The sequence below is a fragment of the Canis lupus genome, chromosome 9 (assembly GCF_011100685.1).
Source record: "Canis lupus familiaris isolate Mischka breed German Shepherd chromosome 9, alternate assembly UU_Cfam_GSD_1.0, whole genome shotgun sequence".
NCBI lineage: Eukaryota > Metazoa > Chordata > Mammalia > Carnivora > Canidae > Canis > Canis lupus.
The window spans coordinates 44,464,729-44,486,105 of NC_049230.1; the positions used below are offsets into that span (position 1 = coordinate 44,464,729).

The 21,377-nt window shown below is 35.2% G+C and overlaps 1 protein-coding gene across 6 annotated transcripts in view; it reads left to right on the forward strand.

Moving 5' to 3' along the window:
* The window catches only part of GOSR1 (golgi SNAP receptor complex member 1), a 57,161-nt gene that overhangs the window by 15,719 nt on the left and 20,065 nt on the right, over nucleotides 1–21,377 (forward strand). For all 6 annotated transcript variants that reach the window (XR_005364739.1, XM_038548412.1, XM_038548413.1 and 3 more), the window contains exon 6: nucleotides 2,238–2,312. Coding sequence is in view for 5 of the 6 variants with exons in the window: in XM_038548412.1 (XP_038404340.1) it covers nucleotides 2,238–2,312 (75 nt within the window). In the remaining variant the exon portion in view is untranslated. The remainder of the gene's footprint in view (nucleotides 1–2,237; nucleotides 2,313–21,377) is intronic.

Sequence of the window (21,377 nt, forward strand, 5' to 3'; positions counted from 1 at the left end):
TTAATGTTTAGTCTTATGTACTTTGTGAAACATGTAGGAGTAAAAAAAAGCAACATTTTTGCCATAATTAGATAGATATTTTGTAATATTTATTGTTCTCAGGAACATGTAAGTCTTTTTTTTTTTTTTTTTGTAAGTCTTTTACTTAATACCTGTACAGACTATTCATGTACGTATTTTTAGGAATACATTGAGAACCGGTGTTGAGGCAAATTTGTGGGAATTGTTAGAATATAGCCCACTATAATAACTTGCTTTCTGAAAAATAATCATAAACATGTTCATCCATTCATTAAACTATTTTCTGATTACCAGCCATGAGTAAGACTCTTGATCAGTCATAGTAGAAGCTAGAAATGAAAAGACCAACTTAGCCCTCTAGGAGTTTATAATCTGGATACTAGAGAGGAGTAAGACATGTACTCAGGTTAATATAATGCAAAGCAGAATATGATTAGTAAGATGAGATATAGTAGTAATAACTGACATTTTAAGGTTCTTTGCAATTGTACACTACTTTTCCATATATTACCTCTTTTCTGGCTTCATATAGTTTTTTGGTATAGATAGAAATAATTAGTACTAGGCAGCCTGGGTGGCTCAGCAGTTTAGCGCCGCCTTCAGCCCAGGGCCTGATCCTGGAGACCTGGGATCGAGTCCCACATCGGGCTCTCTGCATGGAGCCTGCTTCTCCCTCTGCCTGGGTCTCTGCCTCTCTCTCTCTCTCTCTCTCTCTCTCTCCCCCTGTGTCTCTTCCTCCCTTCCTCTCTCTCTCTCTCTCTCTCTCTCTCTGTGTCTCTCATGAAATTATTAGTACTAAATTATAAAACTAGGTATTAAGAGACTTGTCAAAGGTTAACTGGCAAAAAAAAAAAAAAAAAAAAAGGTTAACTGGCTAATAATAAATGATGCCAGTATAGATTTAAATCTAAATCACCTGTCTTCAGGGCCCCTGGCTGGCTCGGTTGGAGGAGTGCATGGCTCTTGATCTCTGGGTTGTGAGTTTGAGCTCCATGTTGGATGTGGCAATTACTTTAAAAAAAGAAGAAGAAGAATCGTCTGTCTTGCAAGTTCTATGCGTTTTTGGTTATCTCATGATGCTTTTCCTGGGGTTTCTTTCCTTCTCTGCTTTGCAAATTAGCACTGCCTCTTAGCAAGCAGTTCGGTTTTATCAGCATGGCCCTCTTTTGTCTTCCTATATGTGCCGTTTCTTGAATTTTTTTTAAAGCTTTCATTTATTTTTTTGAAAAAATGAACAAGCAAGAGCACAAGCAGAGGGGAGAGGCAGAAGCAGACTCCCAACCAAGCAGGGAGCCTGATGCAGGGCTCAATCCCAGGATCCTGGAACCTTGACCTGAGCCAAAGGCAGACGCTTAACCAACTGAACCACCCAGGTGCCTCAGTTTCATGAATTTTGCATTTAGTTTTTGTAATTTTAACATGAGTAAAGAGCAGAAACATGAGTGTTGATAGTAATGATAAAAATTATTTTCTTGTAAATTTTAGTGCATTTACAGCCAAGACAAATGCCAGAATTGGCAGATCTCAAGCTTCATTTTAGCTCCATAGGCTTTAGCTGATAGACTACATATACCATTGTGAAGGAAAACATTCTATAGCAGTAGCTTCCTACCCCATATGCTGTGTAGTAACCAGTTAAAATTTTATCTCCATTTGGAGAAAATTAAGAGACAATAATATAAAAAGATAATAACAGCAATAGTAGACAGAGGAAAAGATTTTTGTTTGTTTAAAATGTTGGATTAAAAAAAATAAATAAATAAATAAAAAATAAAATGTTGGATTAGGGGGATCCCTGGGTGGCTCAGCAGTTTAGCGCGCCTGCCTTTGGCCCAGGGCGGGATCCTGGGGTCCCGGGATCGAGTCCCGTGTCGGGCTCCTGGCATGGAGCCTGCTTCTCCCTCTGCCTGTGTCTCTGCCTCTCTCTCTCTCTCTCTCTGTCTATCATGAATAAATAAATCTTTAAAAAAATAATAAAAAAAATAAAATAAAATGTTGGATTATTTTGGTAAAAAATAAACACTTAGCCCTAAATTAGAGAGGCAATTATATTTTTCTATTTATTATGGATATCATTTTTAGAAGATGAAAATGAATTTTAACTGTTCACTCAAAACAATAGGCTCAATTTATCTACTTTGGATATTACTGGAGTCGATCACTTCTATTTTGCAATATCTGCCAAAAATGTTCTTAAATTTTCTGTTTTATTCTAGGTCATATAAAAGTGGATCTGGAGTAAACAACAGAAGAACTGAACTATTTTTGAAAGAACATGACCACCTTCGAAAGTAGGTATTATTGTATACATACATGCCATGTAGCTTCTCATGCTTACAAATTCCTTTGTTGATGTAACAAACGTTTTGTGGTGTTTTTTATAGCAAGTGCTTTATCAGTGCTGATTCATTTAATTCTCCTAAGAACCCTATTTGGTAGAAATGGAATTGTAACTTTTCTAGCTGTTAATTAGGAAAGATACTATGCTATGGAATATCCAAAATCTGCATTCACATCACTTAGTTTTTACTTTTATCTTTTTATCCTTAATGTTCTTTTCTTTAGCAAGTCAATCCATCTAATATATTTGTTTGGTGCTGTTGATTAGTAGTAATGATAGTAGTAATGATGCTGATAATAACTTATGTTTTAATGCCCTGTTACCACTTATATAAGCCAAGAAGCTTTATTTTTTTTTTAATTTTTATTTATTTATGATAGTCACAGAGAGAGAGAGAGAGGCAGAGACACAGGCAGAGGGAGAAGCAGGCTCCATGCACCGGGAGCCTGACGTGGGATTCGATCCCGGGTCTCCAGGATCACGCCCTGGGCCAAAGGCAGGCGCTAAACCACTGCGCCACCCAGGGATCCCCCAAGAAGCTTTATAAAGAGTAACAGGCCATAGGTCAGATCCAAAGAAAATATCTTATTATCTAAGAATTCAGAAGAAAAGCCTAAAAATGAACTCTGTATGTTTTAAAAACAAGTCACCATATTCTATCCCTTTTTCATGTATGTTTTTCTCTGCAAGCTACTGGTTTCTTTAATATTTTCTCTGCATTTTGTTGTAGAACTTAGAGGTCAGAAAGTTACTCCTCTCTGAGCTTAGCCTCTAAGCCCTTGAGCAGCTAGTATCCACAGTAATTAAATGTTACAAATTATGTTGATATTTGCTGCTAAATGTCATAAATTAGTCATGTCTGAAGGATCTTAATGTACTTTTCAATTTATTTTTCTTTAAAGATCACCACTTTAAATATAAGCTGGTGAAATCAGAACATGGAAAAAGACCTTTTTAGAAGTCTGGGTTCTTGTAGTGTTGGATATAGTTCTTAGTGTCCTTTCTTAATCTGTTGAATGTTATTGATTGGCACAAGGGGGCAGTCTTTCCTAGAGTATGTTTAGTTTATAGTTACTCCTAGCTTTGGTAGTTCTTTTTGTATTTGATGAAAACCACCATTTTGCGTTACATCCAAAACTATATTAATACATTCTTTAGTTACAGAGTAGATTTGAGGGATAAGACACTCGAGTAGCACAAAGTAAAGGTTAAAATTGCATCAGTGTTTCTGTATTTATTGCTTCAAAAAGATGTTAAAAAGTTAGAAATGAGGGTGCCTGGGTGGCTCAGTTAAGCGTCTGCCTTCGGACCCAGGTCATAGTCCTGAGGTCCTGGAATTGAGCCCCATGTCAGGCTCCCTTCTCCATCTCCTTCTGCTGCTCCCCCTGCTTGTGCTCTCTCCCTGTCAAATAAATAAATAAAATCTTAAAAAAAAAAAAAAAGAAAGAAATGCTGTAGTTGAATTACATTAAGAATAATTTGTTGCTGTAGTATACCAGAGTAATGATATAAATTAATATTGTTTATTTCCAGTAATTTCCAAACACTTTTTCTATAAATTATATATGAAAATTTGCAGTTTTGCCTTCATTTTGACAATTCAAAGAAAACCCTTCAGGAGTTTTATATTGTTCATTTTACAGGAAAAAAAATATATCAGTTCAGGAGCATATAACAAATAATTTAGGGTTATAAAAATGATGAGAAGATTGGAAATCAAAAGGTGTTTTCCATTTTTCTCAGTTTTACATATGATATACTTTATATATACTCCTTTCAGTATTTTTGTGAAAAAGTTTATATGTGCTCATTCTGTACAGAGAGAAGCAGGCCAGATGAGTTGTATGGAATATGAGCTTCTGATGAATTAGGGAAGTTGTTGGGACTTCTGGGTGGCTCAGCAGTTGAGCGTCTGCCTTTGGCTCAGGGTGTGATCCTGGAGTTCCAGGATTGGGTCCTGCATCGGGCTCCCTGCATGGAGCCTGCTTCTCCCTCTGCCTATGTCTCTGCCCCCACCCCTCTCTCTCTCTCTGTCTCTCTGTCTCTGTCTCTCATAAATAAATAAATCTTCAAAAAAAAAAAAAAAAAAGAAGAAGAATAATTAGGGAAGTTGTTGAGACCAAAAGCAAGGGCTCAGTCATTGCTCTCAACATTGGAACACAGATTCCAAATACATTTTGGGAAAATCAATCTTTTGTGGGTAAATTATAAATATTTGTTAGGTAATAACATAAAATCATAGATGATCGGTGTACAAATAATATGGAAAACTTTTTCTGTTTTTTCAGTGTCATCTCTGTGTCATTGGCTAAGTCCTTTAGGGAAGAATTGGCAAGGTCTTTTCAGAACTTTTTCCTTACAGAAGCTAGAAGTGCTCTTTATAATAAAAGTTCTCAGAGTAGAAAGTATGAATAACACAAAAAAGACAATTCAAATCACTTGTTAGTACAGATTCTGTGACCATTTTTTACTGGTAGATTGGGAGCCTTTTTGCATGTTATTTGATAAATTATTGGTTTATTTTTGCATATATCTCATAATACAGACCAAGATGTAACCATTTCCCTAATGTTGGCTTTTTGGATTATATTCAGTTTTCATTATTATACATATTGAAGTCTTTTATTTCCTTATGATTCTTAGAATTGGAATATATTCATTTGTAAAGCTTTTGATATATTATCAAATTATCTTCTAAAGGTTCGCTAGAGTCTCATTAGTAGCATATATGTAAACATTCCCCAGTGCCTTCAGTAACACTGATATTTTGAATTTTTTTAATTTATATCAAGTTAGGCAAAAATTCTGCAGTAATAGACTTTTTTTTTTTAATACAAGGGATACATTTTCATTAGAGAAAACATAGGTTAAGCAGCCAAACAAAAGCATAAAGTAGTAGTAGTTAAATTAGCCTAAAAGTGATTATAGAAACCTGTAGTGATTATAGATTATATAGTTCATTTGTAATTAATAGGCTAGATTTGCTACTAGGGTATTTTTTTGATATTTTTTATTTTGATATTTCATGAATAAAGATTTTTAATATCCAGTAACTCAGGTAACTAGTTTGATTTTGTACAGTAGCACTGGACTTTTTATGGCTAGAGAAGCAAATGTAGTTTTTTTTTTTTTTTTGCAAATGTAGATTTTTATTTGATTCTTCATAACATTTTTTATGGTAATGTACACTTCTATACTTGTTTCAAAAGTACATATTTTTGCCTTGAAAAAGAATAAAACATGTTTTAGAAATGAATGCCAAACTTAAAAAAAAAAACTAATTTTGTAATTGTTTTTACCAGTTCCCATTAATACATTTTATCTAAAAATAAATGTTGTTAGCTTGTAACAATTTATCTTATGAAAGCCAATAATTTCTCTTCCTGTGGATAAAGTAGCTTTCGTTTTTGACTTGTTATTCTCTGAGTCTGTTTTCAGTACATCAGTCAGAAGAAAATGCTGACTTTGAATTAGCGTCAAGCTTGTAGCTATTTGTTTTTTACTGGGCTGTAATGTAGATGTATTTCTATGAGCTCTTTGCTTGCTATTTAGATTGATTTCTCTTCCTTTAACCATTTTCTTTCATTGTTCTTTATATTTTCCTTTTTGAAAGAAGTATCTGAATTAGTTTTCTATTTTTAAAGTTCTTTTTTTCCTTTAAGAACTATTACCATTATGATGTCTCTCATCCTTTACTTTTAAAGGATATAGTTTTAACATATGTGTATTTTTGTATTAGTAGTCATTTCCTTTCTGTCACTGAATAATTTCCACTGTATGATATATCTTGGTGGATACGTAGGTTAATGTTTTAGTTTTGGACTATTATCAATAAAGCTGATATGACCACTCTTAGACAGTTTCATGTGGCTCTGTTTTCATTTCTCTTGAGTAATTACGTAGGAGTTGAATTATTGGATTATATGGCAAGAGTAAGTTTATGTTTCGTTTTATAGGAAACTGTCAGACATTAAGTGGTTTTATCATTTTTGCATTCCTGACAATCCTATATTGAACTTTCCAGTTACTTTAAATCCTTTCCAGCATTTGATAGTGTCAGTCCTCTTTTAGCTATTCTAATAGATGTGTAATTGTATCTCATTGTGGTTTTAATTTGCACTTCTCTATGACTAATGATAAACATCCTTTCAAGTGCTATATGCCACTTGTTTATCTTTAATGAAATGTCCATATATTTTGCACATTTTTTAATTGGGCTGTTTATCTTTTTACTATTGAGTTTTGTTTTGTTTTTTTCTACTACTGAGTTTTAAAAATTCTTTCTGTATCCTGGATACAAGTTCTTTCTCAGAGGTTTTGCAGATGTTTTCCTTGAGGCTCGGACTTTTTTCATTTTCATTATGAAAATTTTTTCATTTTCATTATGCTCTAAAAGAGCAGAGGTTTTACATTTTGATGAAGTCTAGTTGATCAGTTTTTCTTTTATGATTCATGTATTTTCAGACTGAAAAATCTTGACCAAAGTTTGCAAATATTTTGCCCTTTGTTTTCTAACAGAAGTTTTACAATCTTAGCATTTTTACTTCATTTTTGTATCTAGTGAGTTAAGGTCAAGATTCATTTATTTACCACATGAATATCCAGTTGTTTCAGGACTGTTTATTGAAAAGACTCTCCTTTCCCCCACTGAATTAATTGGCACCTTTTATTGAGAATTAATTAACCGTTTGTTAGTTGGTTTATTTCTGAACCCTATATTGTTCCATTGACCTATATAGGTCCATCTATTTTTTTTTAAGATTTTATTTATTTATTCATGAGAGACAGAGAGAGAGAGAGAGAGAGAGAGAGAGAGAGGCAGAGACACAGGCAGAGGGAGAAGCAGGCTCCATGCAGGGAGCCTGACGTGGGACTTGATCCCAGGTCTCCAAGATCACACCAGGGGCTGAAGGCGGCACTAAACCGCTAAGCAACCCAGGCTGCCCTATAGGTCCATCCTTAGGCCAGTAGCTGAACTGTTTTGATTACGTAGCTTTATTTTAAGTCTTGAAATAAGGTAATGCAGGTCTTCTAACTTTGCTCTGTATTTTCAGAATTGTTTGGCTCTTCTGAGTCCTTTTCATTACCATACAAATTTTACAACCAGCTTATAAAAAAAAAAAAAAAAAAAAAACTTGCTGGTATTTTAAATAAGATTACATTGAATCTGCACAACCATTTGGGGAGAATTCCCATGGTAACAATAGCAAATCTTCCAATTCAGGACCGTGGTATGTTTTTCTATTTATTTAGGTCTCATTTTTTTTCTTGTAGCATTTTATGGTTTTCACCACACAGGTGAAATTATGTTGCACAAATTATGTTAAATTTGTTTTTAAATATTTCCTGTTTGGGGATGTGATTATAAATGGAATTTTAGGGGATCCCTGGGAGGCTTAGCGGTTTGGCGCCTGCCTTTGGCCCAGGGCGCGATGCTGGAGTCCTGGGATCGAGTCCCATATCGGGCTCCCGGCATGGAGCCTGCTTCTCCTTCTGCCTGTGTCTCTGCCTCTCTCTCTGTGTGTGTCTATCATAAATAAATAAATAAATCTTTAAAAAAAATAAATAAGTGGAATTTTTCATTTTCCAATTGTTTTGTCTGATACAGAAATATAATTGATTATTGTATATAACTTTTCATCCTATGACCTTATTAGTTTACTTATATTTATAGTAGTTTCTTGGTAAATCTTTTGGGATTTTCTATGTTTGTAATCATGTTATCTAAGAATTTAGTTTTCTTTCTTTCTTTCTAACCTGTGTTCCTTTTATCCCTTTCCTCATTGCACTGGGTCAAACCACCAACACAATGCTAAATGGAAGCGGTCAATGCAGATATTCTTGCCTTGCTTTGTATTTAGGGAGAAACATTTATCCTTTGATATTCAGAGAGTTTTTGTACATGCCCTTAATCAGGTTGCAAAAGAACCTTCCCTTCCTGATTTACCAAGGGTTACTTTTTTTGTTGGTTGGGTTTTTTTAGCTTTTTATTTTTTTTTTTTTATTTTTTAATTATTTATTTATTTATGATAGTCACACAGAGAGAGAGAGGGAGGCAGAGACACAGGCAGAGGGAGAAGCAGGCTCCATGTACCGGGAGCCTGATGTGGGATTCGATCCCGGGTCTCCAGGATCACGCCCTGGGCCAAAGGTAGGCGCCAAACCGCTGCGCCACCCAGGGATCCCTTTTTTTAGCTTTTTATTTTGAAATTTTAGACTACAGAATAATTGCACAAATAGTACAGAGAATTTCTTCTACCCTTCACCCAGCTTTCCTAATGTTAATGTTTTATAGTACCTTAATACAATTATCAAATTCAGCAAATTATCATATAATAATATTAACTAAACTACAGACTTTATTCACCGATTCTTTCACTAATGTTCTTTTTATGTTCCAAGATTCAGTTCAGGCTCCTATGTTGTATTTAGGTGTCATGTCTCCTTAGTCTCCTCAGATCTGTGATAAAATTACCCAGCCTTAATTTGTCAAGAGAAGATGTCAGACAGACATACCCAAGTTAAGGGACATTGTACAAAAATAACTGACCACTACTCTTAAGTGTTCTGGTCTGACCTTACGCATTTTTGGCAAGAATACCATATGGTGATGTTGGGCCCTTCTTGGAGCATCATACCAGGGTGTATATCATGCCAGTATGTCTTATTGATAATATTAATCTAGATTGCTTAAAGTGGTGTCTGTCACATTTCTCTACTGTAAAATTGTTTCCCATTGTAATTAATAAATATATGGAAAGATGCTTTGAAATTCTGCAAATACCCTATTTCTCTGTGAACTTTTTCCGGTAGTTTTTTTTTTTTTTTTTAAGATTTTATTTATGTATTCATGAGAGACCCAGAAAGAGAGAGGCAGAAACACAGGCAGAGGGAGAAGCAGGCTCCACGCAGGGAGCCTGATGTGGGACTCTGATCCTGGAACTCCAGGATCACGCCCTGAGCCAAAGGCAGATGCTCAACTGCTGAGCCACCCAGGTGTCCCTTTTCCAGTAATTTTAGTATCCGTTAGTGAATCTTGCTTCCCCAGTTATTCCTGGGTTGTTTGTCTACTGGTGATTTTCTGTTTCCATCGGTCTGTACATTTATTTTTTTTTGAAGATTTTATTTATCTATTCATGAGAGAGACACACAGAGAGAGAGGCAGAGACACAGGCAGAGGGAGAAGCAGGCTCCATGCAAGGAGCTCGACATGGGACTCGATCCTGGGTCTCCAGTATCACACCTCAGGCTGCAGGCGGCGCTAAGCCGCTACGCCACCGGGGCCGCCAGTCTTTGTACATTTAATAGTTGAGATTCTCTAAGTACCCTTCTCCCTCATTGATTTTATTTTTTGTTTATCAGTGTAGACTCATGGATATTTATTTTATACTTTGGGTTATAATCTAACACCATCATTATTTTGTTGCTCAAATTGTTCCAACTTTAGCCATTGGGCATTCCTTCAGGTTAGCTTCTGTCATTTGACATGCCCCATCTTTTTTTTATCTTTCTTTATAATTTGTTACCACACAGTTTTCATGGCTCTTGTATTTTCCCTACCTCAGCCCTGGAATCAACCACTTCTCCAATCAGCATTAGTTCCTATTTTTGGAGAATGGTTCAGAAACTAAGACCTGGGTACTTATTGTGCTTATTGTCACTGGACTATTACTGCTTTTAGTCTCTCTCTTGCTAAAAGTTGTTGTCATGGTTGGGGTTGAATTTTTTATGTCTTGTTTTGCATCTACCGAGGTGATCAATTTTTTTCCCTTATTGCTGTAATATGGTGAATTGCATTGATTATTTTCAAACATTAAAGCAATCTTGATTCCTAGAATAAACTCCACTTTGTCATGATATATTTATTATCCTTTTGATATATTCCTGAATTTATTTTAAGGATTTTTGCATTATGCTTGTGAAGAATATCTTTAGTTTTCTTAAAATATCTTTGGCCCCATTAAATGAGTTGAGAAATGTCCCCTTTACTGTTTGCTGAAAGAATTTGTACAGGTTTGGTGTTATTCTTTCCTTAAATTAAGTTTGATGAAATTTACTAGTGAATCTGTTTCAGCCTGGAATTTTCTTTGTGGCAAGATTTTTAAACTACAAATGCAGTTTCTTTTGGAGATACTCCAAGACTCTTGGCTCTGAATTTCTCCCTGGGCTTGAGGGTGCAGGGGACTGGGAGGGTTACTGTGATTGGCCCAGCTGATCACAAATCCATCACTATGGCTAGTGGACTTAGAACATCTGTTAATCAGAAGAGAATGTGTCATATACAGAGCTCCAGAGAAGTTATTAGCCAACTTTCGCTTCAGTTGGATTTACTACACTCTCTTCTGTATTCCAAGCCATAAACATAGAAATAGTATGGTTAAACAAAATCTTTTCTTCTAGTGATTTTTTTTTAAAGATTTTATTTATTTATTCATGAGAGACACAGAGAGAGGCAGAGACATAGAGGGAGAAGCAGGCTCCCTGCAAGGAGCCCGATGTGGGACTTGATCCTGGGATGGGGATCATTGCCCCAAGCCAAAGGCAGATGCTCAACCACTGAGCCACCCAGGCGTCCCTTGAGGTGGACTTTTACTTTAATTTTCCATTCTAGGGGGATCCCTGGGTGGCTCAGCGGTTTGGCACCTGCCTTCGGCCCAGGGTGTGATTCTGGGGTCCTGGGATCGAGTTCTGCAACAGGCTCGCTGCAGGGGGCCTGCTTCTCCCTCTGCCTGTGTCTCTGCCTCTCTCTCTCTCTCTCTCTCTCTCTGTCTCGTGAATGGATAAGTAAAATCTTTACAAAAAAAAAAATTTCCATTCTGCCTTCCTCCATCCCCCACCACTACTGAATTATGAATTTTTTGTGGGCCTATGAAACGCTACATGATACAACCTACTGCCTAAATCTCCAACCTCCTCTCCATCCCTTCATCTATATCACTCTTTCCCTTTGTTTATTAGATACTAGATATGGTCTACGGCCATACCACCCTGAACGCACCCGATCTCGTCTGATCTAGATACTAGATATGCTGGCCTCTATTTACTTCTTTCCCAGAGATACTAAGCCTTTTCCCTTCTCAGCTTCTTTGTACTTCTAACTTGTTCTATCTGCTTAAAATATTCTTTTCTTAGCTTTTCATGTGGCTTATTCATTGACATCTTTAGTCTAAGGTCACTTGTCACTTCTTCAAAGAGGAGTTTCTGACTATATTATCTAAAATAGACCTTTTTTATCTCTAAGAAGGCACTCTTTTTTTTTTTTTTTTGGCTTCTCTTATAGCATTTATGAGAATCTGTAATAATTTGTTGGGCTTTTTATTTTTTATCATCAAGTGACTCCTTGAATGTAACTTTTGTAAAGGTAGGGACCTGATTAGTCTAGTCTGTTGGCAGTGTTGTGTCCCTAGTTCCTATTATATCATAGACACTTAATATTTATTTCTTGTTTAAATGAATGGATGTATGTAGATGTAAACAGAAGGTATTAATTTTGGTTTCATATACATGTATATGTAGGACACCTGTTTCCCATTATAGGAAACCTGTTTCATTCATTTACTTATTCCCCAAATATTTATTAAATACATACAATGTATAAGATATTGGTCCAGATGCTATATTTACATATGAAATTTGATTTTGAGAACTAAAGGGGATATTATTAAGGTGATAAATAATTAAAAGTCAAACTCTTCTATGGTATATACTAACAGTCTTTGGCAGATGCTTATCTCTCTTATTTATAGATAGAAACAAGATTCAGAAAGGACATAGGCTAAGGTTTCATAAAAATTCAAACCTGTATTTCCTAACCTGGTTCCATATTTGTCCCACATCATACTGCCTCCCTGTGACTTGCTTTTTTTTAAATTTTATTTTTCTTATTTTAGGGATTCAGCATGCATAATGCTATTAAGGTTTGAAAGATCAGTTGCTTTACATTTTTCTGAAAAGCAGGTGATGTGACCTCCCTGTGTCTTGTTTTTGGGGTGTTTTGGTTTTTTGTTTGTTTGTTTTGGTTTTGGTTTTGGTTTTTTGTTTTGTTTTGTTTTGTTTTTTGTAATGGGATTGTAGCTGTCCCTTTATGTTACATGATTTTTAGGAAGAATGGCTTAAGAGTTAAGGCATTTTACACAATTAAAAGCACTTAAAAAATCAAAAGAATTCATTTCACCTAACTTTTCAAATACAGGGCTGTTGTATAAAGCAAGTTACATTTAAATACACAGAATCAATTACAGTATTGAGAATATGTTTTGTTTTCATTCCATTGACTTCAGCAGATATGGTTTTTATTATCTGAGATGGTACATATACTTGTACACTTAGGTGTAAATATGTTCATGAGTAAGTAAAGAACTACTATATTGTCAGAGGCTTACCTTTTCTCTACTAACAATTTTTCTTATGACTTTTTTCTTAGCATATGTTTAGACTATTAATATTTTGAATTTTTTTAATTTATCAGACTTGTCATTTAGGTTAGATGATCGAGAGTTGTGGTTGTGGAAATATTTTACATAGGTGTTTTAAAAACAATGAAAATGGCTTCATTTTTTGTTTCATGATTTTAGCTAGATTTCTCGGAGGTCCCACAGCTAATTAAAGCTGGTGCTCTGTGTTGCTTCTGCAATACTACACTGCTTTTCTAAACCGATTTTTTTTTCCTATAAACTGCTAAGCCCTTACAGAAATGTAAGCTTTTACTGTTGCTATGATCATTATTCAGAATCTAACTTGATCCAAATTATACTGAAGAGAGAACCTTGTATCTTTTTGGACAATTAGTATGTACTCAATCTAAACCGATTTTTATGGTATCCACATCACACAGTTGCTAAGATAAATGCATGTAAAGAAGCTTTGTAAGGCATGTCTGTATGAAGCAAAACATAATGAGGGTTTTAGAGAGTAAGAAAAGCAAATACTAAAGATGAAAACCTTTTATGTGCATTGTTAATTTACATGCCTTAAATATAATTTGAAATACTTCTAATGTTAGGATCATCTTTGTGAAATTAAATTTTAATTGTGTTAATGGAGCATGACCATATTTGAAAAGTATAAGACATATGATCACCATAATTTAGTGACTTTTACAAGGAGTGGCTTTATTCCAAAAGTTTTTGGTGTAATCATATGTACATTTGTTGTGTAATAAATACCATATGACTCCAATTAAATGATGGTCAGATTACCCAGTCCCACGACCTGGGATCACGAACTGAGTCAAAGGCAGACTCTCAACCACTGAGCCACCCAGGTGCCCCTGCTTGTTATTATTTACTTGGTAACTACCTGAAATGGTTTATACACATACATACATACATATACTTTTATTTCTTTGTGAAACATCACTCCATGGAGAAAACACCATTATAAAGGTAATGCTAATGAAGTGATCCTACAAAAAGTGGTGCTCCTGGGACGCCTGTGGTCCAGGATCGAGTCCCACATTGGGCTCCCTGCAGGGAGCCTGCTTCTCCTTCTGCGTGTGTCTGTGCCTCTCTCTGTGTGTCTCTCATGAATAAGTAAATAAATCTTAAAAAAAAAAAAAGTGGTGTTCCTAAGTAGAAAAATGAGAAGCTTATGGAAGAAGCTACATGTATTAGTAGTAGCCATAAATATGAGAATATGCAAAGATCTTGAGATATATCCCTTACCTATATTAGGGGTTTTCATATAATAGAGACTTGAATTTTTAACATATGAGGACTGATAGTATTTATTTCACTGTGTTATCTATCATTTCATTTATGGGATATTTTATTTTATTTTTTAAGATTTTATTTATTTATTCATGAGAGACACAGAGAGAGAGGCAGAGACACAGGCAGAGGGAGAAACAGGCTCCATGCAGGGAGCCCGATGTGGTACTCAATCCCGGGTCTCCAGGATCAGGCCCTGGGCTGAAGGCAGGCGCCAAACCGCTGAGCCACCCCGGGATCCCCCATTTATGGCATATTTTAAAATTACATGTTATTATTTTAAATTTAATTATTTTAAATGTAATTATTTTAAAATTACATGCCCCATTTGTCTCAGGTTGTGCAGTTGTCTTCCATATTGAAATAGATGACAAAGCAACTTAATAGAACTCTGAATAATACTTTTCTTATTTTCATATTCATGTGGTAGTATACAGTTTTATAAGGCAAAATAACCTAGTTTGGAGCTTTTATGCAGAACTCATTTTTCTTCCCTTGGAGCATATGGAAATCAAATCTATCTTCAGTCAGTACATGGCTTTGTTATACAGTAAAACAGAGTTGGAGATATTCTGCTGTAGTGAGGAATTTATCTTCCCAGATATGTTTGCACAATGTGACATATATATCCTCTGTCTGCCCCCGTTAACTATGATTGCTACTGTATTAATCTAACAAGTGTCTTGTTACTCATTTATTTAACAAGTATTAAATGAGTGTCTCCTGTGTGCTAGGTACTATACTAGGCTCTAGGGAGTCAAAGATGAATTAGACTCAGCCTCCACTCCTTGGGAATTCATTCTAGTTGGAGAAATAATAAACATAATTATGATATCTTATAAGATATATTCTTAAAGTATTAAATGAGACACCATTTCCAAAAAAAAACTTTGTAAGCTTTACAAATTTAAGATATTTTTCTTCCACTGCATAGTACAGTGTCTAATATATCCTAAATGCTTGTTTATTCATGAATGAATTGATAAAAAACAAAATAATGAAAGCATAATATTATTTAAAAAAAAGAATAATTAGTTCTGCCTGGGTGTATACATAATGGGAAAGGCTTCACAAAGGATGTGACTTTTGAGCTGGACTTTAAGATATAAGCAATTTATGTTGAGAATAAGGTAAAGGGATTCCAAGGCAAGAGAAAGACTAAAACATGAAAGCACTTTGAACTCTATCAACCGTGTATGTTTAGGTTTCTCACTCTGCCTGTGTCTTTGCCTCTCTCTCTCTGTGTCTCTCTCTCTGTCTCTCATGAATAAATAAATAAAATCTTTTTTAAAAAAATGAAAAAAGCTACAGATGGGAAGAAGATATTTGCAAAACACTTATCTGATGAAGGACTGTTACCCAAAATATACAAAGGACTCTTAAAATTCAACAATTATGGGACGCCTGGATGGCTCAGGGCATGATCCTGGAGTCCTGGGATCAAGTCCCACATCAGGCTCCGTGCATAGAGCCTGCTTCTCCCATTGCCTATATCTCTGCCTCTCTCTTTCTGTGTCTCTCATGAATAAATAAATAAAATCTTTTTTTAAAAAATTCAACAATTAAAAAGTAGGCAAAAGATCAGAACAGACAATTCATCTGAGATGATAAGCAGATGGCAAATAAGCATATGAAAATATATTCAGCATCATGTCATTAGGGAATTGCAAATTAAAACAATCAGATACCACTATATACCTATTAGAATGGCTAAAATCCAAAACACAGCATCAAATGTTGGCAGGGATGTGGAGCAGTAGGAACTCTCGCTGCTGGTGGAAATACAAAATGGTATAGCCACTTTGGGAGCCAGTTTGGCAGCTTCATTAAAATATTAAATGTAATCTAACCATATGGTCCAGCAGTCATGCTCCTGGGTATTATCTAAATGAATTGAAAACTTATGTCCAAACAAAAGCCTGCACACAAATGTTTACTCATAATTGCCAGAACTTGGAAGCACAGATAGAACAGTACATCCATACAATGGAATATTATTCAGTAATATAGGAGTAACCTAGCAAGCCCCAAAAGACATGGAGGAGCCATTAAATGCTCAAAAGAAGCCAGTCTGAAAAGGCCACATACTGTGTGTGTAATTCCAACTATAGCACAAAAGGCAAAACTATCAACAGTAGAAAGATGAGCTGTTGCCAAGGGTTCGGCGGGGGGCGGGGTGGGGGAGAAGAGGAAGAAGAGTAAGTAAGTAGGTGGAGCACATGGGCAGTGAAGCTATTCTGTATGACATTGTAATGATGGGTACATGACATTATGCATTTGTTAAAACCTGTAGAACAACACGAAAGAGTGAACCCTAATGTAAACTATGGATTTTATATAATAATGACCAATATTGGCTCATCAATTGTAATGTACCACACTAAAAGATATTGATAGGGGAAAATGGGTGTATGGGAACTCTACTTTCTGCTAAATATTTCTGTAAACCTAAAACTCTTCTAAAAAATAAGTCTATTGATTTTAAAGAACACACTGCTAATAATTTAGCTTTAACTTTTCTCTTTTTTTTTTCTCCCTAAATTAGAATTCTGAGTCTGATGCTTTACTCTTTGTCCTTAGGTAACTTCATGTAATTAGAAAACAAAATTTCTATGCCAAAGGAAATAAGGAAATAAGCCACCATATATAATGTTAATGGAATAGGGATTGCAAATAATTTATACTTTCATCCTTTTTTCTCTATTTCCCAGATGGTATCTATAAAATAAATATCTGTTTGCACTAAAACAGTTTTTTGTATCCTATTGCAGCTTAATTGTATTCACTTATCTATCTGTTTCAATAGATATATATATGCAGGGGCACCTGGGTGACTTGGTTGAATGTCCGATTCTTGGTTTCAGCTCAGGTCGTGACCTCAGGATCCTGAGATTGAGCCAGTGTCTATTTGAGATTCCTTCCCCCTCTCTCTCCCCCCCATGCTCTTCCCCTGCTCCTGCTGTCTCTCTCTCTCTCTAAAAGAAATAAATAAAATCTTTTTAAAAAGAGAGTGTATACAAAAATAAATAAGACCTAGATCTTAAGGGTCTCTCTGTTTAACTACCAGTAAAAGACTGCATCACCACAGTGTTTGGTGTAAATGATATGATTGGTTGCAGTTTACAAAGGGATCAGTTTTATTTTTTTTAAATTTTTTTAAAGATTTTATTTATTCATGAGAGACACAGAGAGAGAGAGAGAGAGAGAGAGGCAGAGACACAGGCAGAGGGAGAAGCAGGCTCCATGCAGGGAGCCTGACATGGGACTCGATCCTGGGTCTCCAGGATCATGCCCTGGGCTCAGCTAAGCCGCTGAGCCACCAGCCTGCCCAAAGGGATCAGTTTTAAAATTGTTATTTTTGGGGATCCCTGGGTGGCTCAGCAGTTTAATGCCTACCTTTGGCCCAGGGCACGATCCTGGAGTCCCGGGATCGAGTCCTGTGTCGGGCTCCTGGCATGGAGTCTGCTTCTCCCTCCTCCTGTGTCTCTGCCTCTCTCTCTCTATGTCCATCATAAATAAATAAATCTTAAAATAAATAAATAAATTTAAAGAAATAAAATTATTTGTTATGCACTTGCTTATCTTCTTATTTACTTGTTTATTTGTTTACTATGTACTTAATAGAATAAAAGAGGATTCTAATTAGGTGTTATTTAAGTGATTTTGCCAAATTCTTATGTTTTGTTTTTTTTTTTTTTGGTTTAAATTGCTTTAAAATATGTGCTTGAAATCCCATTTTTTCCCCCTGAAATTTGTGCCATTTTGCAGTGTGTGTGTTGGGGAAAATTAATTATTAAAAAGAATTGTTTAAATGTTGCTTTGGTGATTCCACTGTTCAATAATTGGTGATGAAATTTGACTCCTTGTTTTCACCTAATTTAAATTGGTCTTGAGAGAAACAGAAACTTGTTGCTTACAGACTCCAGATGACTTTATGGAATGCCTTTGAGCTGTTATGAAGTACTTGTTTAAGAAGGATAGTTCCACTTCATTGTATATATTATTCCCCCAAAGGAAAGCAATTTTAAATTTGACTTTTACAATCTTTATGCCATCTTTATGGAACCACTCTGTTGTTGAATTGGTATCCACAATATCAAAAATGCTTGGAATGAATGGTGTCTCTTCAGGAGGGCTTAGGGTAAATGAGTGACTTTGGGCAATCTGAAACTTAGAAATCGCTGGCCTTCCTCTGTATTTGCCGTTGTATAAGCTATGGATGCCACTGGGAGGGAGGACCTCCTTCTCCATAAGATAGGATATTTGGGATTATAATTTTGTTTTCTTCAATAAGTAAGAAAGCCTATTAGGTTGGTTTCCTTTTCAGGGGAATCCAGCCAACTGTTTTCTTTGACTGCAGTTCAGATGATGCTATAAAATTACCATTATATGAGGATAAATTGTGAATTTGAAATATTTAAAATGACCTATCTTAATGAAAATGTGTTTTAAGAAAACCTATTATTGAAAATCAGTTTTCTACAAAAAAAATATGGAAAATGAAGGCATGAGTATTTGCCTTATAAGATACTTAATATAATTTATGTAAATAGAATGGTCTTATTACATTTAAAATACGACTTAAAATGGCCAAAATGTTACTTTCAGAAAGGGTACCTTTTAAGGAACATACTCATTACATAAAACAAGGGTTATATCTATGTGCTACAAACAACATCAAAGAATTTTCTTGCTATGAAATGACACAAAAAGTTGTTCCTTAGTGGCCATTTCAACCTCACTTCTTCAAGGACATTATCTTTGAATAGAAAACAGAATGGCTTTGTTTTCCAATCAGAGTCTAGCAGTTAGGGTGATTTATTAGCTAGTAGAACTTTAGCTCTGAGATCTGTGGTCAAGAACAAATCCACAAGAAATTTTCATATCTTATAGAAATCAGATAATTATAATAATGGAAGTATATCTAGCTGGTTTTCTGATGATTTGTGTGAAATGCTTAGCTTTCTGTTTTTTCATTTTTATCTAGGCAGATTCACTTGAGTTTAGTTAGATTGAAATGTATTTTCCATATTAGGTTCTGTTTGTTTGTTTTTTAACACTGTTTCACCACAATAATACTACTTAAGGTATGTACCTTTATATTCAGTCTAACTTGGGATTGGATTTGTGTAACTATTGTTGCTGTTTGGTACATTGGTCAACACTTCAGTTTTTAAATTTTTAGCTTTTCTGTTCCATTGTTTATCCCTCTGCCAGTATCATGGTCTTTTTTTTTTCTCCAACAGTCTTGATTACTGCAGCTATGTAATAAGTATTAAATTTGGGTAAATTAATTCCTCTCGTTTACTCTTTTTTCAGAATTGCTTTAACTATACTAATTATTTGGCTTTCTTATAAATTTTACAATAATCTTGTCTATATCTAGGAATTGCATTAAATTTATAAATCAGTTTGGGGAGAATTGACATCTTTACTCTGTTGAGTTTTCCAACCCATGAATGTGGTGTATGTCTCCATTTATTTAGGTCTTCTTTGATTTCTTCATCAATGTTGTGTCTATACAAATTCTGAACTTGTACACAAGTTCTGTACAGTTTTATTAGATTTACGCCTGTTTTTCTTTCAACAGTTATAAATGGCATTCTTTTTAAGTTTGGTGTCCACATGTTTTTTGCTAGTACATAGAAATACAATTGATTTTTGCATATTTATAATGCAACCTTGCTGAACTCATTCTAGAAATTTTTATATAGATTATTTGAGATTTTCTATGTAGACAATCTTGTCATCTGCAAATAAAGATCTATTTCTTCCTTTCCAATCTGTATACCTTTTATTTCCATTTCTTGCTTTATTGCATGGCTAGAATTTCCAGCACTATATTGAATAAGACTGGTAAGAATGGGGTTCCTTGCCCCGTGCCAGATCTTACAGAGAAGTGTTTAATCTTTTACGGCCTTTTTTTTTTTTTAAGATTTTTATTTATTTGAGAGAAAGAGTTTGCATGGACAAGAGAGAGCATGAGCAGCGGAGAGGGGAGAAGGAGAGGGAGAAGTAGATTCCCTACTGAGGAGGGAGCCCGATGGGGTACTCAATCTCAGGACTCTGGGATCATGACCTATGCCAAAGGCAGACACTTAACCGATTGAGCCCCCTAGGCACGTCCAGTCTTTCACTGTTAAGTGTAATGCTAGCTGTAAGTTTTTGTAAATCCTCTATCAAGTTGAGCGAGTATTCCTCTAATTTTTCTGAGAATGTTTCTCATGATGGGTGTTGTATTTTGTCAAACGCTTTTTAGCCTGCTCATATATGGTGGGTTACATTGATTAATTTTTGAATAATTTTTTAAAAAAATTTTATTTAAATTCCACTTAGTTAACATACTGTGTAGTATTAGTTTCAGGTGCAAAATATAGTGACTCAGCACTTCTATACAACATTCAGTGCTCATCTCAAGTGTACTCCTTAATCCCCATCACCTATTTAAACCATTCCTCCATCTACCTCCCTTCTGGTAACCATCAGTTCTCTATAGTTAAGAGTCTGTTTCTTGGTTTCCCCTCCATCCCACATCTTTTTTTCCCCTTTGCTCATTTGTTTTGTTTTTTAAATTCCACATATAAGTGAAATCATACAAGGTTTGTCTTTCTCTGACTGACTCATTTCACTTAACATAATACTCTCCATCTAGCTCTGTTCATGTTGTTGGAAATGGCAAGATTTCATTCTTCTTTATGGCTGAGTAATAAATATATTACTTTATATATATATATTACATATATTATGCATGTAAATATTCCATTATATATATTTACACACACTACATCTTCTTTATCCAGTCATCAATCTGTGCACCCTTGGGCTGTTTCCATAATTTGGCTATTGTAGATAATAAGCAGCAGAGTGCATGTATCCCTTTGAATTAGTATTTTTGCATCTTTTGGGTAAATACCTAATAGTGTGATTACTGGATCATATGGTAGTTCTATTTTTAATTTCTTGAGGACCCTCCATACTGTTTTCCAGAGTGGCTACACTAGTTTGCACTCCCCCCAATAGTGTAAGAGATTTCCCTTTCTCCACATCCTTACCAACACCCTGTGTTTCTTATATCGTTGATTTAGTTATTCTGACAGGTGTGAGGTAGTATCTCATTGTGGTATTGATTTGCATTTCTCTGATGATGAGTGATGTTGAGCAGCTTTTCATATGTCCGTTGGCCATCTGGATATCTTTTTTTTAAAATATTTTATTTATTCATGAAAGACAGAGAGAGAGAGAGAGAGAGAGAGAGAGAGAGAGGCAGAGACATAGGCAGAGGGAGAGAAGCAGGCTCCATGCAGGGA